The 21599-nt window shown below is 44.0% G+C and overlaps 1 protein-coding gene across 1 annotated transcript in view; it reads right to left on the reverse strand.

The window, feature by feature from the left end:
• Positions 1 to 19457, reverse strand: part of EBPL (EBP like) — a 32449-nt gene extending 12992 nt beyond the window's left edge. The window contains exons 1-2 of the mRNA XM_063444838.1: positions 19253 to 19457; positions 15796 to 15865 (exon numbers count right to left, since the gene is read on the reverse strand). Coding sequence (XP_063300908.1) covers positions 15796 to 15865; positions 19253 to 19453 — 271 coding nt within the window. The 5' untranslated portion in view covers positions 19454 to 19457. The remainder of the gene's footprint in view (positions 1 to 15795; positions 15866 to 19252) is intronic.
• Between the last annotated feature and the right edge of the window lie 2142 nt (positions 19458 to 21599).

The raw sequence follows: 21599 nt of genomic DNA on the forward strand, positions 1-21599 counted from the left end.
CTAACGCTCTACGAGCTGCCAAGTTAAGCATGTTTAGTAGTTTTTGGTCGTGTTTATTTAGTCCCTCTGTGGGCCGTGATAGCAGGCACGCCCAAGGATCTGGTGTTATCCTGCGTTGTAGTATATTCGAGGTTAGGTCTGCAATATTTCCCCAGTACACTTTAACCTTGGCACAGTGCCACCACATATGAATGTACGTGCCCTTTTCTCCGCAGAGCCTCCAGCAGGTGTCTGTGGGGCTTAATTGCATGTGGCACTGTTTGACAGGGGTCGTGTACCACCGAAGTAGTATTTTGTATGCTTGTTCCTGAAGGGCCGTGCATATGGAAACTTTTGCATTAGCCTCCCAGATATCCTGCCAATCTGTCCCCTCTAGTGTCTCCCCCAGGTCCGCCTCCCATTTGTCGGTGTATGTTTGAGTGCCCCAGGTCCCTGATTCTAGGCATATATGATTGTATAGTAGTGAGATTAGTTTGGTTGGCATACGCTCTTGTAAGCATATTTTCTCAAAGAAAGTGATCGGCTTGGCCATTGCCGTTCTGACTTCTCTAGTCTGTGCGAAGTCCCTAATCTGGACATATCTGAAGAAGTCACTTGTTTTTAGTGGGGTCAGAGTTTGCAGGTGTTGGTAGGATACCAATTGGTTGTTTGTGAACAGATGTGTGTAACGTTGTAGGCCTGTGGCTTCTATGCCGTGAAAATCTTGTGCCCTCAGTCCGGGTGGGAATGCCCTGTTGCGTAAGACCGGAGTCATTAAGGACGGTAAGTCTGTTAATTTAAGTTTCTTTGCGACTCGGTCCCATAAGCTAAGGGAGTTAAGGATTGCCGGGCATTCTGTCCGTAGGAGTACCCTGTGTTCCCTGGGCACCCAGATGAGGAATTGTGGTAGGTCTGCCCCAGTCATGAGGGATTCTATGTCCACCCATCTGCGTTGGTTAGTCGGGCAGTGCCAGTGAGCTATTTGAGCCATTTGTGCGGCAGTGTAGTAATGGTGCAGATGGGGCATACCCAATCCTCCCCTCCATTTGGGGTTATATAATGTTGCCTTGGCTATCCTGGGTCTCTTTCTTTGCCATATAAAGGCATCTATTGCTTTTTGAGTATCTGCTAGGTCATTTTTGGTGACCCGGACTGGGAGCGCTTGGAAGAGGAATAGCAGTCTCGGCAGTACATTAATTTTTACCGAGTGTAGTCGGCCAAGCCATGTAATCGGCTTGTCTGTCCAGTTGTCTAGGTCTGTCTTGAGTCTATTGAGCAGTGGTGTGTAGTTGTGTTGGTAAAGCAATTTGTGGTCCGCAGTTAGTCTGACGCCTAGATAAGTGAGCATGGTTGTATTTGTTTTAATGTGGTACGTTCGTCTAATGTATTGTATCTCGTGATCAGGAATGTGAAATGGCAATGCTGTTGATTTGGTGAGGTTGACTTTGTACCCGGATAACTCCCCGTAAATTTGAAGTAGTTTTTCCAGATTTGCCATTGAGAGAATCGGATCTGCGAGTGTGAGGAGAATATCGTCCGCATAAGCTGCTATTTTGAATTGCACCCCCCTAATTTGCACCCCTTTAATATTTGGATCAGTTCTGATTAGATGTAAGAGTGGCTCTAGAAATATCGCGAACAACAGCGGCGACAAGGGGCACCCCTGTCTCGTTCCATTGCTCACCCGAAATGGCGTCCTCGGGGCGCCTGTTATTACGGTCTGTGCCTGAAGGTCTGTGTATAGGGCTTTTATGGCTGTGATGTATGTGTCTGGGAAGCCTTGTTTTTGTAATAAGTGGAACAGAAAAGACCATTGGACCCTGTCAAAGGCCTTTTCTGCGTCAAGGGAAAGCGCCAGGGCTGGTGACTTGGAGTTAGACATGAGCCACATCAGATCAGCACCTCTGCGCGTATTCTCGTATAATTGGCGTCCCGGCATGAAGCCTATTTGGTCTGGGTGTATTAATGTTGGAAGTAATGGGGTTAGTCTCCGTGCCAATATCTTTGCGTATATTTTTAAGTCCGCGTTTATAAGTGATATTGGTCTGTAGTTAGCGGCTAGTGTACCGTCTTTGTCGGGTTTGGGGATTAAAACTATGTTGGCTGTGGCCATGTCGCGGTCCGGAGTACCGCCTTGGAGGAAGTGGTTGTATAATTTGGTGAGGTAGGGGGCTAATTCCACCTTATATCTTTTGTAATAGCCCATGTCGTACCCGTCTGGGCCCGGTGCTTTGCGACCTTTAAGGGCAGATATCACCGATTCTACCTCCTCCTGTGTGATGGGGCTCTCCAGGGTATTGGCTTCCACTGTGGACACCTGGGGCAGGTCTAATTGGGATAGGAATTCTGTTATGCGTGTGATATATTGAGTCTGCGCTTCCCCTTCCCTTGGGGTGTGGTTGTATAGCTTCTGAAAGTATTCAGTGTTATTGATGTCTTGAGGGGTGTGTGCCAGGTCGTTGGCTGCGGTTCGTAGTGTGGTTATGGGCTTACGTCCTGGTCTGGGTCGGAGGGTCCGTGCTAGTAGTGTGTCCATCTTGTTGGCTTTTTCGTAGAAAAAGCGCTTTGACCAGACTAGGGAGTGTGCTATGTCTGCTATGGTGAGTTCTTTTATAGCGTGACGTACGGTTTGCAGTCTTGTGTATATGGTGGTGGTGGGGCTCTGCTTATGTTGTTGTTCTAGTTTCCGCATTGTGTTTTGTAGTTCTAGGAGGTGTTTCGTTTTGGTTCGTTTTTTATGCGTGGCTGCCTGTATGAGGTGTCCCCGTAGCACTGCTTTGTGTGCTGCCCACAGCGAAGTCGGGTTGATATCTTCCGTGTCGTTAGTGGTGAAATAGTCTAAGATTTTCAGTCGGGTCGTGGCGGATATGTCTTTGTCAGTGAGTAGGTCCGTGTTGAGTCTCCATGTCCACGTGTTGCGGTGTTGGCCTATGCCTAAGGTTATAGTTACATCTGCATGGTCCGACCATGTGATATTGTTTATTTCTGAGTGGATTAGTTTAGCCATGCCAGCTCCATTGAGGAGTAGATTGTCTATTCTGGAGTATGTAGTGTGGGGTGCCGAGTAGTATGTATAGTCTAAGGTGTCTGGGTGTTGGAGTCTCCACGCATCCATAAGTCCGGTGCGCTGGAGAAAAGTATGAAGGAGTTTGTCCTGACCCCCTCTACCCTGTGAACGCTGGGTCCCTGCTTTAGAGCTACGGTCGGTCGCTGGGCTGGGTACGGCATTCAAGTCCCCTCCCACCACCAATATGCCTCCTTGTAAGGTGGCGAGTAGGGATGTTATGGTGTTCCAATATTCACTATCTGGTTTGTTGGGTGCGTACAAGTTTACGATATGCATTTTGGTATTGTAATAGTTGCCAGTGATGGCCAAGAATCTGCCTTCAGGGTCCTTCTGTGTGTGTGTGACCACAAAAGGGCAGCGCTTGTGTATGAGTACAGCCACTCCTGCGTGTTTACGTAATGCTCTGGCCTCGTGAATAATATTGTAACTGTTATCCCCTAATTTGGTTGGCGAGGCCCTCGGTATGTGAGTCTCCTGTACTATCGCTATGTCTGCTTTTTTTGCCTTTAGATCTCGTAGGAGCAGTCTGCGTTTGGTCGGTATGTTTAGGCCTTTGGCGTTAATGGATAGAATTTTCAGCGTCATGTGTCTATTACACTCGTGTGGCGTGTGGTTGCTGGGTGTGTTACTCCCCTACCTGTCCGTCGTCTTTTGGTCACCCACTCTTCGACAAACTGCATTCTTGGCCCTCTAACAAGAGCTGGTTCCGTTCTCCAGTTGTGTTGGTCATACCCAAAATCATAAATAAAAACATGAACATAAACATAAAATTACTGTTAACCTTTTGTACATAGTAACATAACAATCTGTGCGCACTGGTCTTATAACTCGCCAGTGTCGGTTGGGGGTGCCCCCCACATTCGCAGGTCCAAATTTTTCCTGCGCAGGGGGGGGGATGTCTCCAATCCACTGTGCCTCGGCATGAGGCCTCCCATGCTGCCATAAGGTTGTGGGGCCAGGCTCTGTATCTTGAAGCCCTCCGGGCGTAATGGGGTGAGGGCGGGGCTGGTGGGGGGGGGGGGAGAGGGGGCATGCAGCTTGTCTGCCCTACTCAATAAAGGTGAACATAGTACCCATTGTTATGAGTCTCTGATTGATCCAGAGTCCTATTCGGCTATCGTATTGATGACAGGTAATCTGTAGGAGTGCTGCTACACACGCTAATATAATGACCCCTATAGTCTCACGTACACGAATATCAGGAGCAGGTTTACAGGTAACTGGTTACAAAACTATGCTTCCTTTAATTTTGTTTTCTTTTTTTTTTTTCATTTTTTTTTTTTTGTGATTTGATTTTTGTTGTTTTTTTTTTTTTTTTTTTTTTTAATCATTGTTTTTTATATTTGGCGCTTTCCAGTACCTATCATGTGCTTTCTGTATTAGCATATTGCTGGTATGGAATTGTGAACCACTGCCGAAAGGGAGGGAGGGGAGGGGGGGGAGGGGCCTTGCCTTGACCTCTCTCGTGCTGTTGGATCTTTGGCTAAAAAGCTTTTCACCTCCTGTAGCTTAGCAAGTATTTGTGTGGGGTCCCCAGGTTGCGTTTCTGGTATGTCGCTGCCCGTTGTGGAGGCCGGGGAGAGGGATCCACGCGGGCTGTGCTGGCGGCCATCTTGTGAGGCCTGTCTGCCTCGCGGAGTTGTCAGCATGTCCGCCACCGATCTGCCGGTTTCTCTCCTGTCGCCCCTTTTTTTTGTGTTCTGCTTCATGCCGGAGTGCATGCCTGGCATAATAGAGGGTGTTGAGACAGTTATTTGGCCTCGATGCTGATGGCTAGTGCCGGATTGAGAGTGGATTTAGCGGAGCTCCGGAATTATGCGGCCATCTCGGTCGTTGTCCAGGCCACGCCCCCCAAACCTGGTTTTGTAATCACCAACGGGAGGGCCTGTAACAAGCATAAAATACGTGGCAATATGTTCGTCGTTTTCCATATCTCTAATCAGTGTGTTTTTAATAAAGGCCTTTAGTTTTTTTCCATTTCGTACAATTTAGTGGGGTCAGTGTTTAATAGAGTCCCTAGGTATTTGATAGAGTGATGTGCCATCTGAATGCTATGAGTGGTTTGTATAAGAGCCGTGTCTGCCACCGACAGATCCAAGGGGAGGGTGCTAGATTTATTCATGTTTGCCTCATAGCCTGACATAGTTCCATACATCGTCAGTAGATCCTGGAGTGAAATTCAAAATCTGACAACATTTTTTTTTTCAATGTATTTTATTTTTCGTTTGACAGAAATAATAATAACATATACCACATCTGTTTTGAATACACAGCAGTTGTATAAATACAAGGTTTCATCCAGTTTGAACATAGTGTAAAAACAAAAATTGGTACAGTTGACAGATTTACAATTTAGTCACTAAGCATATAACCAATCAGTACAGGAATCCCTGATAGCGATGTGTAGGATGGCCTATACGCATCTTGTCCTAACTGGGTAGTGGGGGAGGAGGGAGGGAGGCAGCAGCGCGCGCTAACCTGTGATCGCTTACCATCTTCGTTACGCTAGGAGTTCACTGGCCCTATATTAAGTATTATTTGTCGTTTGGCTGTTGGGCGCTTGTTATTTACTTATTTAAATATATATATAGTTTTATTTTTTATTTTATGTTTTAATCTATATTTTATTATTTATTTATTTTTTTCATGTTTTAATCATTTACATGTTTCACCCTGCTGGTATTCCACCCATCTGTGCCAGCGTGTCATGTGTTTGGCTTGGTTACTGGTCAGACGACTAGCCATGCATTCGTACGTGTAAGTGGAGTCTAGTCTACTCAGGATCTCTGACAGGGTAGGCGTCTGTGTGGACTTCCATTTATGGGCTATAGCAGTCTTAGTTGCCAACAAGCAGTGGATCATCAGATAGAGTTCGTCTGCAGGGATGGTGTTCGGGAGGATGTGTAACAGAAAGCTTTCAGGCCTCATAGGCTCCTCAATCCCTAAGTGATTGCGTAGGAATGACGCCACGTCACACCATAGTGTGGAGATCTTTGGGCAAGACCAGAAAATATGGTAAAGGGTACCCACCTGGTTCTGACACCGCCAACACATGTTATCCGACCCTGGGTATATGTGAGCTAGTTTGGATGGAACCAAATACCAGCGCATAGTCAATTTGCAATATGATTCCCAATGGGAGAGGCTACGGGAGGCCTGTTTTGTTTTCTTTTGGGCATGGTACCATGTGTCTATCGGGAAACAGTTCCCTATATCTATTTCCCATTTTGTCATGTATGAGGGTTTTGTTTGTATGTTTTGGGATAGCAGTGCATGATAACACATAGATAATGCTTTAACCTTCGGTAGTTTCCCCATACATTTTTGAATAAACGGCGGTAGGAAGGCTGGCTGTTCGAGTCGGAGTCCGCACTCCAGTGTGATATTTCTAATCCGTAGGTAAGGGAACAATTCTCGGGGTGGTAATTGGTATTCTCTAGCTAATTCCGGAAATGGTTTGATGCCTTGGGGCGTCAGGAGGGAGCGAACATATTGGACCCCATGCCTCAGCCACGGGTCAACCTGGAGGTTCGAAGTCCGGGCCGTCAGAGCCTGTAACGGCGCGGCCATGAGTAAGTCGTTTTCCCTGAGAAACAGTGGGGTAGTCTGCTTCCATGTATGGAGCAGGGTTTTCGTGACTGGTAATAAGGATTTTGAGGTGGGGAGCTTAGTGAGCTTAGTGCCCGCCCAAAGGATAAGAGGGATCGTGTTCATGGGCATACATGCGTTTTCCAGCGCTAGCCATAACGGAGGAGATGCACACTCAAGGATCGTGAGACCCTGTGCCAATATTGATGCTTTGTAGTAAAGTTTTATGTTGGGAATGCCTAATCCGCCTTTAGTAAAAGATCGCCACAATGAGTTTTGTGCTATCCTCGGCGGTTTTCGCTTCCAAATGTGTGCGTTAATTGTGGCCTGAAATTTATGTAAAATGGGGTTAGGGATTGTGATAGGGAGGGTGCGAAAAAGATATAGTATGTGAGGTAATATCATCATTTTAATAGTGTGGATTCGCCCCAGCCACGAGATCTCCTTGTCTTCCAATTTTTTAAGTTGTTGGTCTAGTCTGTTAATAAGTGGTAAATGGTTTTCCTTTATTATCGCTGCGTGTGATATGGGCAGTTTAATGCCCAAATACGAAATGGAAGTTGACCGCCAATCAAAGGGATATTCTGATTTCAGCTGTGTTTAGTGGGGAGTCCTAATCTCCCCACTAAAAAAGGCCTCTCTTTTGTGCACTGCAACATCCGTAGTTTACTCCCTAAACTGGATGCACTGCAAGCCTGGTGTTCCCATTACAAACCACAAATCATTGTGCTCTCAGAATCTTGGCTAACAACTAAAATACCAGACACCGCCATTGCAATACAGGGGTATTCATGTTTTAGAAATGACAGAGCAAAGAGAGGAGGAGGCATTGTTATTTATGTTGACAATTCCATAAAGTTTACCCCTTTACAAAAGCTTAATCCTCCTGCAACCTTTGATTTCCTCTCTGGCACAATTGAGATCCCGTGCAGTAATTCAATCATTGTTGCAGGAATCTACCGCCCACCTAGCTCCCCTGTGCATACTCTTTCTGACATAGCCCATCTCCTTAGTGAAACCATTGCTCAAAACCCTAAAAGTGAACTGTTGGTCTTTGGAGATTTTAATATTGATTGGCTGAATCCTAAAAATAATAGTTCGTGCACCCTTTTTAAGACTTTGCAGCTAACACAATTAATCTCCTCCCCAACTCGCATAAACATTAAAAGCCTTAACCATACCCTGCTAGATTGGATTCTCTCTACTGCTCCTGATAGAATCCAGGAGGCCGGTGTTCTCCCAAACACTTTCAGTGATCACTGTTTAGTGTACTGTGTGCGCAAAATTAAGGCTATTAAATCCGCTCCCAAGGTTAAAATAACAAGGTCCTTCAAAAAATTTAATCTTGAATCCTTTCTAAAGGACATCAAGAACCTCCCATGGCACAGATTAAACATTATCCCGGATCTAGACTGTGCTGTTGAATTCTTTCAGTCTGAACTCCTACAAATTTGGAATCTGCATGCCCCGCTGCGTAAGGTGAGAGTAAAAGGAGCACATATGAACTGGATCACAGCTGACCTCATCCAAATGTACCAGTTTCGGGATTCTTTGTGGTCAAAGTTTAAGCGTACTGGCTCTATGAATGATCACTGTGCATATAGACAATGGCGAAATATATGCACAAAACAAACAAAATTGGCCAAAGCCCAATATTTCTATGACAATCTGAACAATAACATCTCAAACCCTAGAAACTTTTGGAAAGTCATAAATAAACTACAAACTCCCCCAATCCACTCCCAACCCTCCACTGTCAAAGTGGATAACCAAACCCTGAAACTTCCCTTAGATGTAGCAAATGCCTTTAACAATTATTTTGTCGGATGCTCTACTGCCCTGATTGCCAAGCTAATAAATGGCACACATCCTGAAACTACAAATGTGGATCAGGTCTCACTAAATTTGCAAACGCCCAATATAGACAAGTTCACTTTTAGACCTGTACCTGTTAGTGTCATTGAAAAACATCTTAATAATCTAAAAATGAAAAACCAGTCCGGACCTGACCAAATCCCAGCAATGCTGTTGAAGCTCAGTGCACCGGCAATTGCTAAACCCGTCGCAACTCTAATTAATGAATCCTTGGTGTCTGGATACTTACCCAAACTTTGGAAGACTGCAAGAGTAGTGCCTATCCATAAAAGTGGTGACACTACCTTGGTTTCTAACTATCGCCCTATATCATTGCTCCCGGTATTGTCAAAAATCTTAGAAAAATGTGTCCATACGCAACTATGTGAGTATTACCAACAATCAAACTATCTGACCCCTGATCAATCGGGCTTTCGCCAGAATCACTCCACTGCAACTGCCCTCTTAAAAGTTTGCAATGACATCCAAACTGGCATGGAACAAGGAGACCTAACTGGAGCTATTTTCCTTGATTTTGCTAAGGCCTTTGACACAGTAGACCACGACATTCTACTGCACAAACTCAAAAACTCAGGTATTGGTGATCATTCGCTAAACTGGTTTCGATCGTATGTATCGGAACGCTCGCAATATGTGTCCATTTCTGACAGCGACTCCCTCCCTCTCCCAGTCACGTGTGGTGTTCCCCAAGGTTCCATTCTCGGCCCCCTACTATTTTCATTATTTATAAATGATCTGCCTAATGTCTGCAAATCCTCAAATGTACACATGTACGCAGATGACACGGTAATCTATGCGAGCAATTCCGATCTACCGCAGCTTGAGGCTGTGCTCCAAGACCAGTTTACAGAGGTTGAAAAGTGGATCGCAATAAACAAACTGTTCCTGAACACTGACAAAACTGTCACAATGATCTTTGGAACAGTACCTAAATTACACAAATTACACAATTCTCACCTATCCATCAAAACAATTTCAAATGGCACACTGACCGCAGTCCACTCTTTCAAATACTTGGGTATGATGTTAGACCCCAATCTATCTTTTGGCCTGCACATAGAAAAGCTTGCATCTAAACTTTATCCAAAACTAGGTGCCCTGTACAGAAACAAATCCTGCCTAAGCCCTTCAGTAAAGGAAAAGATTGTACAGCAAATGCTGATGCCAATCATTGATTATGGGGATGTAGTATATGCATCTGCATCGCAATCCCACATTAATAAACTCAACACATTGTATAACTCGTTCTGCCGATTTGTGCTACAATGTAATTACAGGACCCACCATTGTGACATGCTAAAAGAACTAAACTGGCTGTCGCTGGAATCCAGACGCACCCTTCATCTTTCTAGCCTTGTGTTTAAGAGCTTTTCTGGGAAACTCCCACCCTACCTGAACGCAATGCTTTCCCCGGCTGTTCCCACTTCCTACAACCTCCGATCCAGTACCAACACTTTACTTAGTCTACCTCAATATAAAAAGAAAGCAGCCCGATCCTCCTTCTCCTACAGAGCACCGCATTTGTGGAACGACCTCCCGCACAAATTAAAATCTTCCCTAAGTTTAAAGTCCTTTAAGAGATCCTTCTCTACATACCTCAAAACAGAATGTACCTGTCATGGTTGATTATATTTTTCCTACCTGTTCTATGTTAAATGTTGTATATATTGTATATTAATTTTGTATTTTATTGTACACTAACTGTAACAATGCAATGATTTGTGGACCCAGGACATACTTGAAAACGAGAGAAATCTCAATGTATCTTTCCTGGTAAAATATTTTATAAATAAATAAATAAATAAATGTGGGAGCCCTATCGCTAACGCCTGCGTCTTTTTGGCATTGTTCTTGTAGTAGGACATCCTCCCATACCTCTCCAGCAGTGTTAGCAGGACTGGCAACGTTGTCTCCGGGTATGTTAAAAAAAGAAGAACATCATCCGCAAAGAGGGCTATCTTTTGGACCCCCAGCGGCGTGTCTAGTCCTCTAATTGCATGGATATTCTTAATATGTCTGATCAGGGGTTCCATGCATAGGATAAATATTAAGGGGGACAGGGGGCACCCTTGTCTAGAGCCGTTGGTAATTCGGAAAGGCTGCGACAGAAAGCCAGAGTTGAATATTTTGGCAGCAGGATTAGAGTATAAGGCCATAATACATTTCAGGAAGACTGGGGGGATACCCATGTGTGACAGTACCACCTGCATATACGTCCAATTTAAGCGGTCAAACGCTTTTTCCGCGTCTAACGCTAAAAGCATGCCTATTTGGTTGGTGGTTTTGGCCCAAGTGATTAAGTTTAGGAAGTGGCGAGTGTTGTCCCCCGGTTGCCTGTTTGGAACGAAACCTGCCTGTTCTGGGGAGACTAAGTCTTGTAGGATGGGTTGTAAACGCGTGGCTAGTAGTTTGGCGTACAATTTGACGTCCGCATTGAGCAGCGAAATCGGCCTCAGGTTGGCACATTCGGTGGGAGGTTTACCAGGTTTGGGGAGCGTAACAATATGGGCTAGCAGCATCTCCTCCGGAATGGACCCTGATTCCCTAAAAAAATTAAAGAGGTTCGTAAGGTGCGGTGTTAGAAGAGATTCGAATGTGGTGTAAAAGCAATTGGGGAACCCATCAGGGCCAGGAGCCTTGTGTTTGGGAAGTTTGAGAATTGCGGATCGCACTTCATCTTCAGTGAAGCTGGCCGACAGTTTAGCGCTATGGTGTGCAGACAGGCAAGGCAAGTTCGCCTCTTCCAAGAAGATGTCAATCTCCGCCTCTAGCGGCTGGTGGAGGCTAGTGTCTTGTGTAAGGTTGTAAAGCTTATTGTAAAATTTAGCTAGTTCATTCACTATATCTTGTGGGTTGAATAGTTTTGCCCCCGTGGCTGATGTCATGAAGGGGAGTTTGGACTGTACATATTGGGATTTTAGGCGTCTTGCAAGCATTTTACCCGCCTTATTACCGTGCATATAATGGGAGAGTTTCAGCTTGCGTAGCTGTCTTTCTAATGTTATTAGAGACAACGCGTGTAACTTTTCTCTTGTCTTTTCAATTTGTTGGGAGAGTTTTTTGGTTGGCCTTACTTTGTTGTCTCTATCTAATGTCTTGAGGTGTGTGAGTAGTTTGTCAGTTTCATTATGTACCTTTCGCTTGTGTATCGAACCGGCTTGGATTAATCGCCCCCTCAATACTGCCTTGAGTGCTAGCCATTTAGTGTCAGTGCGCGAGGGGTCATTTTCATGCATTTCATAGAACGATTCAATGCATTTACTCAGTGTGGAGGCAGTGGTCTCGTCCTCGATAAGAGACTCGTTCAGGCGCCACGCACTCCGCCCACGGGCCGGGTACATGGCCCTGAACGTAACAATTACTGGGGCATGATCCGACCAAGTTCTGTCTCCTATCTGCACCTCCACAAGGTTCGTAAGGGTGCCCTTGTCTACCCAGCACATATCTATGCGGGAATATGTGTGGTGGACCCGTGAGTAATAGGTGTAGTTTTCCTCCTCTGGGTATAGGGTGCGCCACGTATCATAGAGATCATGTCTGTGCAATAGGGTATTAAGGTGATAGCTCATAGTGTTGGCTTGTTGGAGTGGATGCTTGCCTTCAATTCTTTTAATGTCTAATTTTGGGTCTAGGGTGCAGTTCAGGTCCCCACAGATTATAGTATGGCCCACCCGTATTTTGCTTATTTTGTTTAATGATTTTTTTATGAAGGAAGTTTGGAAGTTATTGGGTGCATAGATGGATGCAATCGTAAGTTGCATTCCGTTCAGTGTGCCCACCACTATGAGGAGTCTGCCTTGTACATCCACGTAAGAGTTATTTAATTGGAAAACCCAGTCCATATGTAACAAAATGGCCACACCTTTAGTTTTATTTGGCGATAGAGCGTGGTATACTTGAGGATACCTGGAGGGTAGGAAAGGAGGAGGGTGTATGGGCTATTTAGGCCATTCACGTTCATAGATAGACATTTAAACTGGCAAGCCATTAGTGGGTTAAAAATATTCTGGGTGGCTTAATAAAGGTGAGTCTATATCCATACAGGGGTGTGACCATTGGGAGAGCCAGCCAGTCAATAGACATTTGAAGATGGCTGGGCACATGGCAAGGCTTTACGAAGATACAGGAGATCAGCGCTGACTGGATAGGGGGGGAAAGATTAACCAGGGTAGAACAGAGAGTAAAAAAATTAGGTATATACAACGTCTCTCGAACCAGAGAGAATGACAAGGGATACAATGGGGAGACTACTCGCTCCTTATCCATTGAAAGTCCCGTTTGGGGGTCGTGCGGAGCGGATCCGCACCCGGGCCAAATAGTTGTCGTTGAGCCGCATTGTTGGTAGTGATTGTGATTACCGAGGGGCTTGTCTTAGATGGCAGCAGCTTCTCTAACAACGATTTCCCAAGGAAATATAAATATAAGTTGGGAACCGATATAGTGCCACTCCGAGGGACCATTGATTATCAGTTGTGAAATGTAGTAAACCATTTTGCTCGCGTTTTTTTTTTTTTTTTCATTTGTTTGTATATATTATACGGTTTGAGAGGCCTGATTTAGCCACCATCAGTTCTACTACTTCAGAAAGGCTGTGTTTTACCTAAGGATATACAGCGGTAGGGATCTGGGATGGGATTTGGAGTAGCATGAGAAATCAGTGGCAGGTATAGTTAGCGATATCACAATAAAATAAGCATACAATCATATACTAACCACATAACAAATATCAGTGTGCAAAAAAGTACAACCCCAGTTAAACTTGAAGTAACCATTGGATAGAGACCTCTATAACCAACAAGTGAGTTGAAGTCTCTTAAAAATTTAGTTAGTTGACATGCGTAGGGTCATATTGTGGCAGCTATCTGGGTTGGGATTTATGATATCGTGAGTGAATGTGACAAATATTGGTAGATCACAGTAACCTAGGCTTACAATGATAGGCTGAGTCCCGTTACACCAACAGTGTGCAGAGAAGGATACAGCCCAGGCTGAACGTGGACTAACCAAATGGGTAAGGGCCTCCATACCCAATGCATGTGTTATAGTTTCTTAAAAACTAGCGCCAGAGTAAGTGTAAATCTACTAAACAGATGGCGCAGTAAGGTGTTATATTAAATACGGGCACTGGACTAAAGCATGATGGGGACTGATAAGAATTATGGGTACCATTTTTTCCTTCGTTTTTTTTTTTTTTTTTCTTTTTTTTTTTTTGTTGTATTTTGTATTTATCCCTTTTTTTGTGTGTTTTTTTTTTTTTTTTTGGTTTAACGTGGTCTACTGTACTAAGTTAAGACCCCACATAAATACCAGTCTCGTCGTCCGGTGATATCAGCCAAGTCCATTATGATAAAGCAAGTATGCTGAAAGAGCTTAGGACCATCGGGTGGCAAATAAGCGATAGTTCTTTTGGCGATCCGATCAGGTCACAGTCAGTTGGGTAGGTTCCTCGTAGCACTGTTAGTTTGTCCTATGGTGATAGGAGAGAAGGCCGCCATCTTCAACTTTCGTCTAGCGGGGTGGGAGGCCCGCCATCTGCCAGTCTGGCCTGATCTTCTTCGGCGGAGGTGTTACAGCTACCGATGTAGAGGCCTGGTCTTGTGCATTCCATAAGCCCCATTTAGTGAGCGTGGTCAATCCTTCCATCGGATCTTCTATTACATGGAGTTTGTTGTTTCTCCACACCAGGAGTTTGGTGGGGAAACCCCATCTATAAGCTTGCTCGTGGTTCCGCAGGGTTTTGGTGATGGTGGAGAATTCCTTCCTTCTTGCCATTGTTAATGCTGAAAGGTCAGCATATATCGAGATTGCGTTGAAGGGCTCCGGCAGCGACGGATTTGATCTGGCCGCCTTAAGGAGTGCTTCTTTGGCTTTAAAATAATGAAAGCGAGCAATGATATCGCGCGGCACTTCTGCTGCCAACCTGGATGGTTTTGGGATGCGGTGGGCTCTGTCTAGCTCCCAATTAACGTCTTGTAGGCCGGGCACCAGTGTGGAGCTTAGGGTTTTAATGTAGGTGGGAAGCTGGTCAGTTGTAACGGTTTCTGGGACCCCACGGAATCTCACATTGTTCCGGCGGGAACGGTCCTCCATATCCGCCATTTTTTGCCAGAGCTTTACATTTTCCTCCTCCAGCTTCTGAACCTTATCAGATAAGGTATTATGAGCTGTGCAGAGATCATCAGTTTTCCTTTCGACTTGATCTGTGCGGTCCCCCAATTCTTCTAGTTCTTGGTGGATGCCAGACACAATGGTTGTGAAGTCGTCTTTGATCGTTGCTCTTAAGTCCATGAGCATAAGTTTCAGGTAGCCTTTAGTTACCTGGCTTTCGTCTGTTGCGTTTTGTGAAAACGCCTCTGTGTTGTTGTCAGTCACAGGAGACTGGGCTCTGCTAACGGCGCCATCTTGGGCCTGCTTCTGCCGTTCCTTTCTGTGCTGACGGACCGCGTCCGTTAGTTTCGTCTGCTTAGAGGGCGACATAGCACTCCTCCAGACTGTCCCACTCGGTTTTGGGTCTATTTGTGTAGGTAAAGGAATACTTGGTTGCTCGTTCGGCCCAGGTTAGTACGGAGCTCCTACTCCATGCGACCGTCTGTGCCGGAAGTTGGACACGCCCCCCCAAAATCTGACAACATTTTATTAATTGTTGTGGTGTTCAGTCTCTCCATCAACAGCAGTAGTTGATACTTCGAACATTCACATACGGTCACAGAGCAGCAATGTTTTTAAGTTCTATGAAATTTATATCACAGCATTCAAAGCAAAATAACAGGAGTATAAAAATATAACACATTATTAAATCAGCACCTGAGTGAGTTTAAAGCAGAAGTATAATTAGTAGTAGGAATTTGTTTGATTGATAGGATGCAAAGTAGAATTATAATGTAAGTAGATATTTATAGAGATATACTGGATTCAGTCACTGGGCTTTGCAGTTAACACGTTGGTGTTTCCTTTTGTCAGGTTACTTATTGGTCAGGTCCCCTTAAAGGTACACTATAGTGTTAGGAGTACTAAGCTCTGTATTCCTTGACTTTGGCCTCATCATTCTGACATAACTCTGTAATCCTGACTCTGTGGTGCCTGCTTGGAGGTGTGTTATCGCCCTTCTGGGCATTATGTGAAGCCCGGTCACCTTAAGGACTGGTAATGCAGATCTATCCAGGAGCATTCCTACTGTAGTGGTTATGGTGCTTGAAGTGTTCCTTTAATCGCCTCAATATAATTTTCTACTGAGCAGTATGAAAACATCCCTTTGACAAAAGAGCAAAAGCAAGTTTCATACTCACACAATGAAGCCATCATACTGTCCGACGTATCCACTGTTCCCACCAAAGACAGGTAAACAAACGGACCCTCCTGAAAAGCAATACACATACCTTTTACTCTTATAAGGTCAACTACAATATCAATTATCACATGGTAACATTCTAAAAGATTTTATTTTATTTTTTTCACTGGGGGGGGGGGGGGGGGTGGAAGAAAAAAAGAAGGAATAAACAGCTAAATTGTTAACTTATGTTATTCAAAACACATGAAACAAAATTAAAAATGTAATTCTGAAATATTCTTGAATAATGTAGTTCTCCTTTGATAGGCAGCCTACATATTGGAGTGAAGAGGAGGTCATCTTGCTTTCATAGATGACTTAAGGGTTTCTAATCTACACCAGAAATAATGGTGATAAACTAAATTGGATCATTTCCAAATTTACTGTATTGTTCTGTTTTGCATTTCATTCCATCGACTCATCGCACTTTTACGAACTACATTTATAAGTGGTAACATCACCCTATTCTTTAATTTCTTCAAATTGCAATGTTTACACTGCAAGGTTGAATCCTGCAGCACTGACTGAGTAAATGTTGGTCGTGTGATGTAGAAGCTCCCATTGGAAATAACTGATTCAATGTGTTCATTTGGGGAAGTTTGGATGTGCATGCGACACTTGCTGCACATGCACATCAGGTCTCCAATGCTCCTCTATGAGCCAGACAACGCCAGAGGAGGCCCTACTTCCTATGTGACATTGTGGTAAGTAGCATCGAGGGAGCCTCAACACTGGAAAAAATAAGTAAAGTCAATAGTTTTTGTTTATATGTCTAACGGAGTGACGTTTGGAATACAGATTTGTATTCCTAATGCATTAGTGTTCCTTTAAACAGACTTATTGACTTTAAAGGAGCACTATAGGGTCAGCAACACAAACATATATTTCTGACCCTATAGCATTAAAACCACCATCTGGTCCCCCTGGCACCCTCTTGCCTCCCTAAATATAGTAAAATGTTACTTGTATTCAAGCCTGAAGCTGCTGGTTTTGTCCCTGTCTGCCTGTGAACTGCCCATAGTCATCACATCATTAGAAGTGGTGGTCTGAGCCAATCACAATGCTTCCCCATAGGATTGGCAGGGACTGTGAAGGAGGCAGATCAGGGGCAGAGCCAGCACAAGTTAAACACAGCACTGGCCAATCAGCAGCTCCTCATATAGATGCATTTAATCTCTGTGAGGAAAGTTCAGTGTCTGCATGCAGAGGGAGGATATACTGAATGTTGTGATTCAAACTAGACAAGACTGAGATAGTAAGCGACTCTAGCAGCCATCTGAGGAGTGGCCAGTGAAGTTATCACTAGGCTGTAATGTAAACACTGCATTTTCTTTGAAAAGACAGTGTTCACAGCAAAAAGGCTGAAGGGAATGATTATACTCAATATGCAATAAGAATCCAATCAGCTGTAGTTGTTCTGGTGACTATAGTGTCCCTTTAAGATTATATATATATATTTTTAAACAATGTTATTTTTTTTTAAAAGAGCACAGCATGATGATGATGGACGTGGCTAGTGCTTCTCACAGAGAATGTTAAAATCAATGCGTCTATGAAATACACAGGATTGGTAGCACATAGGAATTACAATATAGGGGGCAGAATTGATCATGACTTCTCACAGAATGCTGTGAAAAGGAGACTGTCTTGGCACTGGATTACAGAGAAGTGTAAAGCATTTAACGCCTCGGTTGCCTCCTAAACTATGAGCTCAAGCTCTATATTTCAATCCTCGCCTACTTTATCCAGAGTGTAAATATATAGTAATCATAGGACTCCAGTATCGTACTGTTAAAAAAGTCTATGTGTAGGGTCCTTCTGGCCTTCACACGGTTTTGCATTTTTATTTTGGGGGGGTTCAAACCCTAGGTGTCCGCCAGAGATTTCTCCATGGCGTACACCTCAGGGTTTACACGTTGGTTTTTGTAATAATACATTCCAATTCTCTTCTACTTACTTACCCTCACTCCCCTCTGCTTATGTTCTGCTCCTCTTACCGATTGCCTTTATCCCCGCTTTAGTCCAATTTGCATTTACGCTATTATACCGCTAAGTATAATCGCGTAAATGCATAAAAATAGTCCTCAGTCTATATTATGAGAGGGTAGAGACTCTTCTTTATAAGATATCTCGGGTCGGCTCCCCTTCCCATTCTTAGCTATCATCTCTTTAGGCTTCAGTCATGCATTCACTGCCATAACATACTTCATGATTACGTCGATCTTTTTTATTTATTTAGATATTCATGAGTACAGCGTCACCCCTGGTATCCCATATAGCTTAGAAAGCAGCAGAGAGTCAGTGTTGTCAATTCCCATTTTCCCGCCACATGGGGTATGGTTGTGATATATCACAGGTAGTAAAGTGTGTTCTAGAATTCCTTACTCAATTGTAATCTAGCATACACTCACATATACCGTTGGTATATATGACAGATTATGCCATCAACCCAGTTACACTCAACAGATATTAAAAAGCAGCAGAAAGACCAAATGTCATTTTTTTCCTTTCAAATTCCTGTCAACATAACGTCCACACGGTGCACCTTTTTTGGTTGTGATGTATTATAGGCAGTAAAGAGTGTTTTATCATTATATGCATTGTATGCACGTAGATGGGCTTGTTTGAACTGTATACAACTTGTATTTCATGTAATGAAACTGGCACCGACCAATAAAACCATATTAAAAAATTAAAATTTAAATTAAAATGGACTCCATAAATATATTTTTTAAATCTCTTCAATTGTGTGCACTATATTTAGCGTGTTATTTATACATATTGCAGATATTCTAATTATCCTCTAATTTTATTTGTATATTGTCAACAATCTACACAGCATTATCAACAACCCTGTATGTCTTCCTGGTGATATGAAATATTATATGAACTATGTATTGTTTCACGTATTGATAAGCTTTATCTTTACATTACCTGAGCACGGCTGTTATCACCACAACAACATCTGTTTGCAGGGCAGGGGTCGGTCTACCTTATCAGCACAGCAGAAAGGTCGACACTGCAGCCATTTGAAATGGAATGCTATACTACAGTATCAAACATTTAGAACACTGACAAATACAACAATATAGAGTCATTGAAGTCAAAATAAATTAATTTAAAAATAAATATATTTTAATTGTATGTATTTTTATTATTTGCCACACACCCCACTTTGGTATTGGTACTCAATCATTCACATTCATTACGACTAGCTAAAAAAAAAGGTTAATATGGGACAAATCACAGGTGGCCAGAAGGTAGACTTTCACCTGTTGGTGAACTAAAACCTAAAGCTGGCATTGCATCATGGGCGTTGGAGTTCCAGAAAAGCTGGGAACCTACTCCCTCATGGGCATAATGTAAATGAACTAATGAAGTGATTTTCCTGATTTCGATAATTCTGAGATACTCACAAGTGTGAAGTGCACAATAGCATCATAGAATAGCCAGACCAGAGTCCATCTGTCAGAGCCAGAGCATTTCCTGCCAAGGCGCTGTGCCAGTATGTAGCCCACAATCAGCTGTGCAGCACAGGCAGCCAGGGAGTACACTGTCACAGAGCTGAACAAGGCAGGCTGTCCTCCAGGGACAGAACTGACAGAATCTGCAGCCATTGCTCCAGCAGGGATTCACTTCCACTGGCACTGCCTGCACTACATGGGGCTGCAGAGTAGTCCTCCCTCCTCCATCCCTCTCGCTTTCAGAGCTGACTGGCTGGGCAAAGGATCTCCCCATGTAAAACACACCCAAATCAGCCCCTCACCCCTCCCTCCCTCCCTCTCACAGCAGGCTGCAGGGCTTGCTCACACAGAAAGCCAGATTTTTCCCTTATTTTACAAACTCACACAGAGAGCAATGTCTTACTGATATTTCTAATCAGAGATAGCATCTCCAGTTATTTAAGGCCATTGGGAACCAGTTTCCTGGTATCACTGATCCCTTGGCCAAACCTGGTAAAATCTTCACCAACAAATTCTGCAGCGCTTTACAGTGGGTGGACGAACATTATAACAGAGTCCGATTGGATTTAGATCTCATTCACTCAAAGCACGCAAGGACCTCACTCTCACATGGCCAGGGGGGCCGGATGAGGCAGGTTCCGCCGCGGGGGACTCCTTGGGATCCCAGGTGAGTCCCCCGACCGCGATCGCCGGCGACCGGGTAAGTAACAAAAACCGTGAGGGCGTACTATTACGCCCTGCGGCGTTTGTAGCCGCTTAGAATAGGGCGTAATAGTACGCACTCTGGTTTTAAGTGGTTAATGATGCAAAAAAGGACCATATGTACTTTACAGAATAATCTCCACAGGAATTAAAGTTAAATTATCGTAGGTTAAGACTTAATATACAGATACTTTGATGGTCTAAGTATGACATAAGCAAAATTCTTATATATTTTTAATCAGAGCTATATGTAATTGAGCAATTAAGTTATGAAGAAAGGTGAACAAATGGAAATGTGTTTAGTTTAGAAAAACTGCCTCGGAGGGGATATGATAGCATTACACAAATATATTCGGGGCTAATACAGGGCTAATACAGACCATTGTCTGGAAATCTACAACTGGAAGAAATGAGATTTATTCTATGGCAAAAGAAAGTGTTTTTTACAGTAAAAACAATGAAGACATTGAATAACCTGCCCGAAGAGGTGGTTTTATCAGAGTCTATACAAATGTTTAAACAGCAACTGGATTCATGCTTGCAAAAACATAATATGAATTTTGAGGGCAAGGACGAACGCTTTCCTAGTTTGTTGCAAAAAGTGAAAAGATGTGTTTTTGCCTTCCTTTGGGTCAACAGCAAAAACAGATGTGAGAAAGGCTTAAAGGACCACTCTAGGCACCCAGACCACTTCAGCTTAATGAAGTGGTCTGGGTGCCTGGTCCAGCTAGGATTAACTCTTTTTTTTTTTATAAACATAGCAGTTTCAGAGAAACTGCTATGTTTATATTAGGGTTAATCCAGCCTCCAAATCCTCTAGTAGCTGTCTCACTGACAGCCGCTAGAGGCGCTTGCGTGATTCTCACTGTGAAAATCACAGTGAGAGCACGCAAGCATCCATAGGAAAGCATTGTAAATGCTTTCCTATGAGACCGGCTGAATGCGTGCGCAGCTCTTGCCGCGCATGCGCATTCAGCCGAAAGGGAGGATCGGAGGCAGAGAGCTCCCCGCCCGGCACTGGAATAAAGGTAAGTTTTAACCCTTTCCTCTCCCCAGAGCCGGGCGGGAGGGGGTCCCTTAGCGTGGTGTTGGTGTTTGAAGGGGTGCTTGTATATAGTTTGTGATTTAATACAGGGGTGTGTTTGTATGTAATGTTTGAGTTTGATTGCAGGGGTGTGTATGAATGTACTGTTCACTTTTTAATGCGGATGTACCTTTGTGTGAAGTATGTGTGTTTGAGTGAAGGGGTAGGTTTGTATATTTTTTGGGGAGTTTGAATGCAGGAGTGTGTGTATGCAATATTTGTGTTAGATAGCAGGAGTGTGTTTGTACGTTGTGCTGGTGTTTAACTGCTTGGATGTATGTACACACACTTGCACAGATATACACTGACATATTCACACACAGAAGGGATATTTGTTTAATATCTCCAGCTACCCTCCTGTTAGCTTACCTTGTATGTCCAGGAGGGTGGCTTGGAGTCCTGCTGGCTGCTGTGTGTGAGGGGTCTGGAGCAGCTCTGGACTGCTCCTCTCCCTCCCGCGCTGCCTCCTCTCCCTCCCGCGCTGCCTCCTCTCCCTCCCGCGCTGCCTCCTCT

This window comes from Pelobates fuscus, chromosome 1 (genome assembly GCF_036172605.1).
Source record: "Pelobates fuscus isolate aPelFus1 chromosome 1, aPelFus1.pri, whole genome shotgun sequence".
NCBI classification, from domain to species: domain Eukaryota; kingdom Metazoa; phylum Chordata; class Amphibia; order Anura; family Pelobatidae; genus Pelobates; species Pelobates fuscus.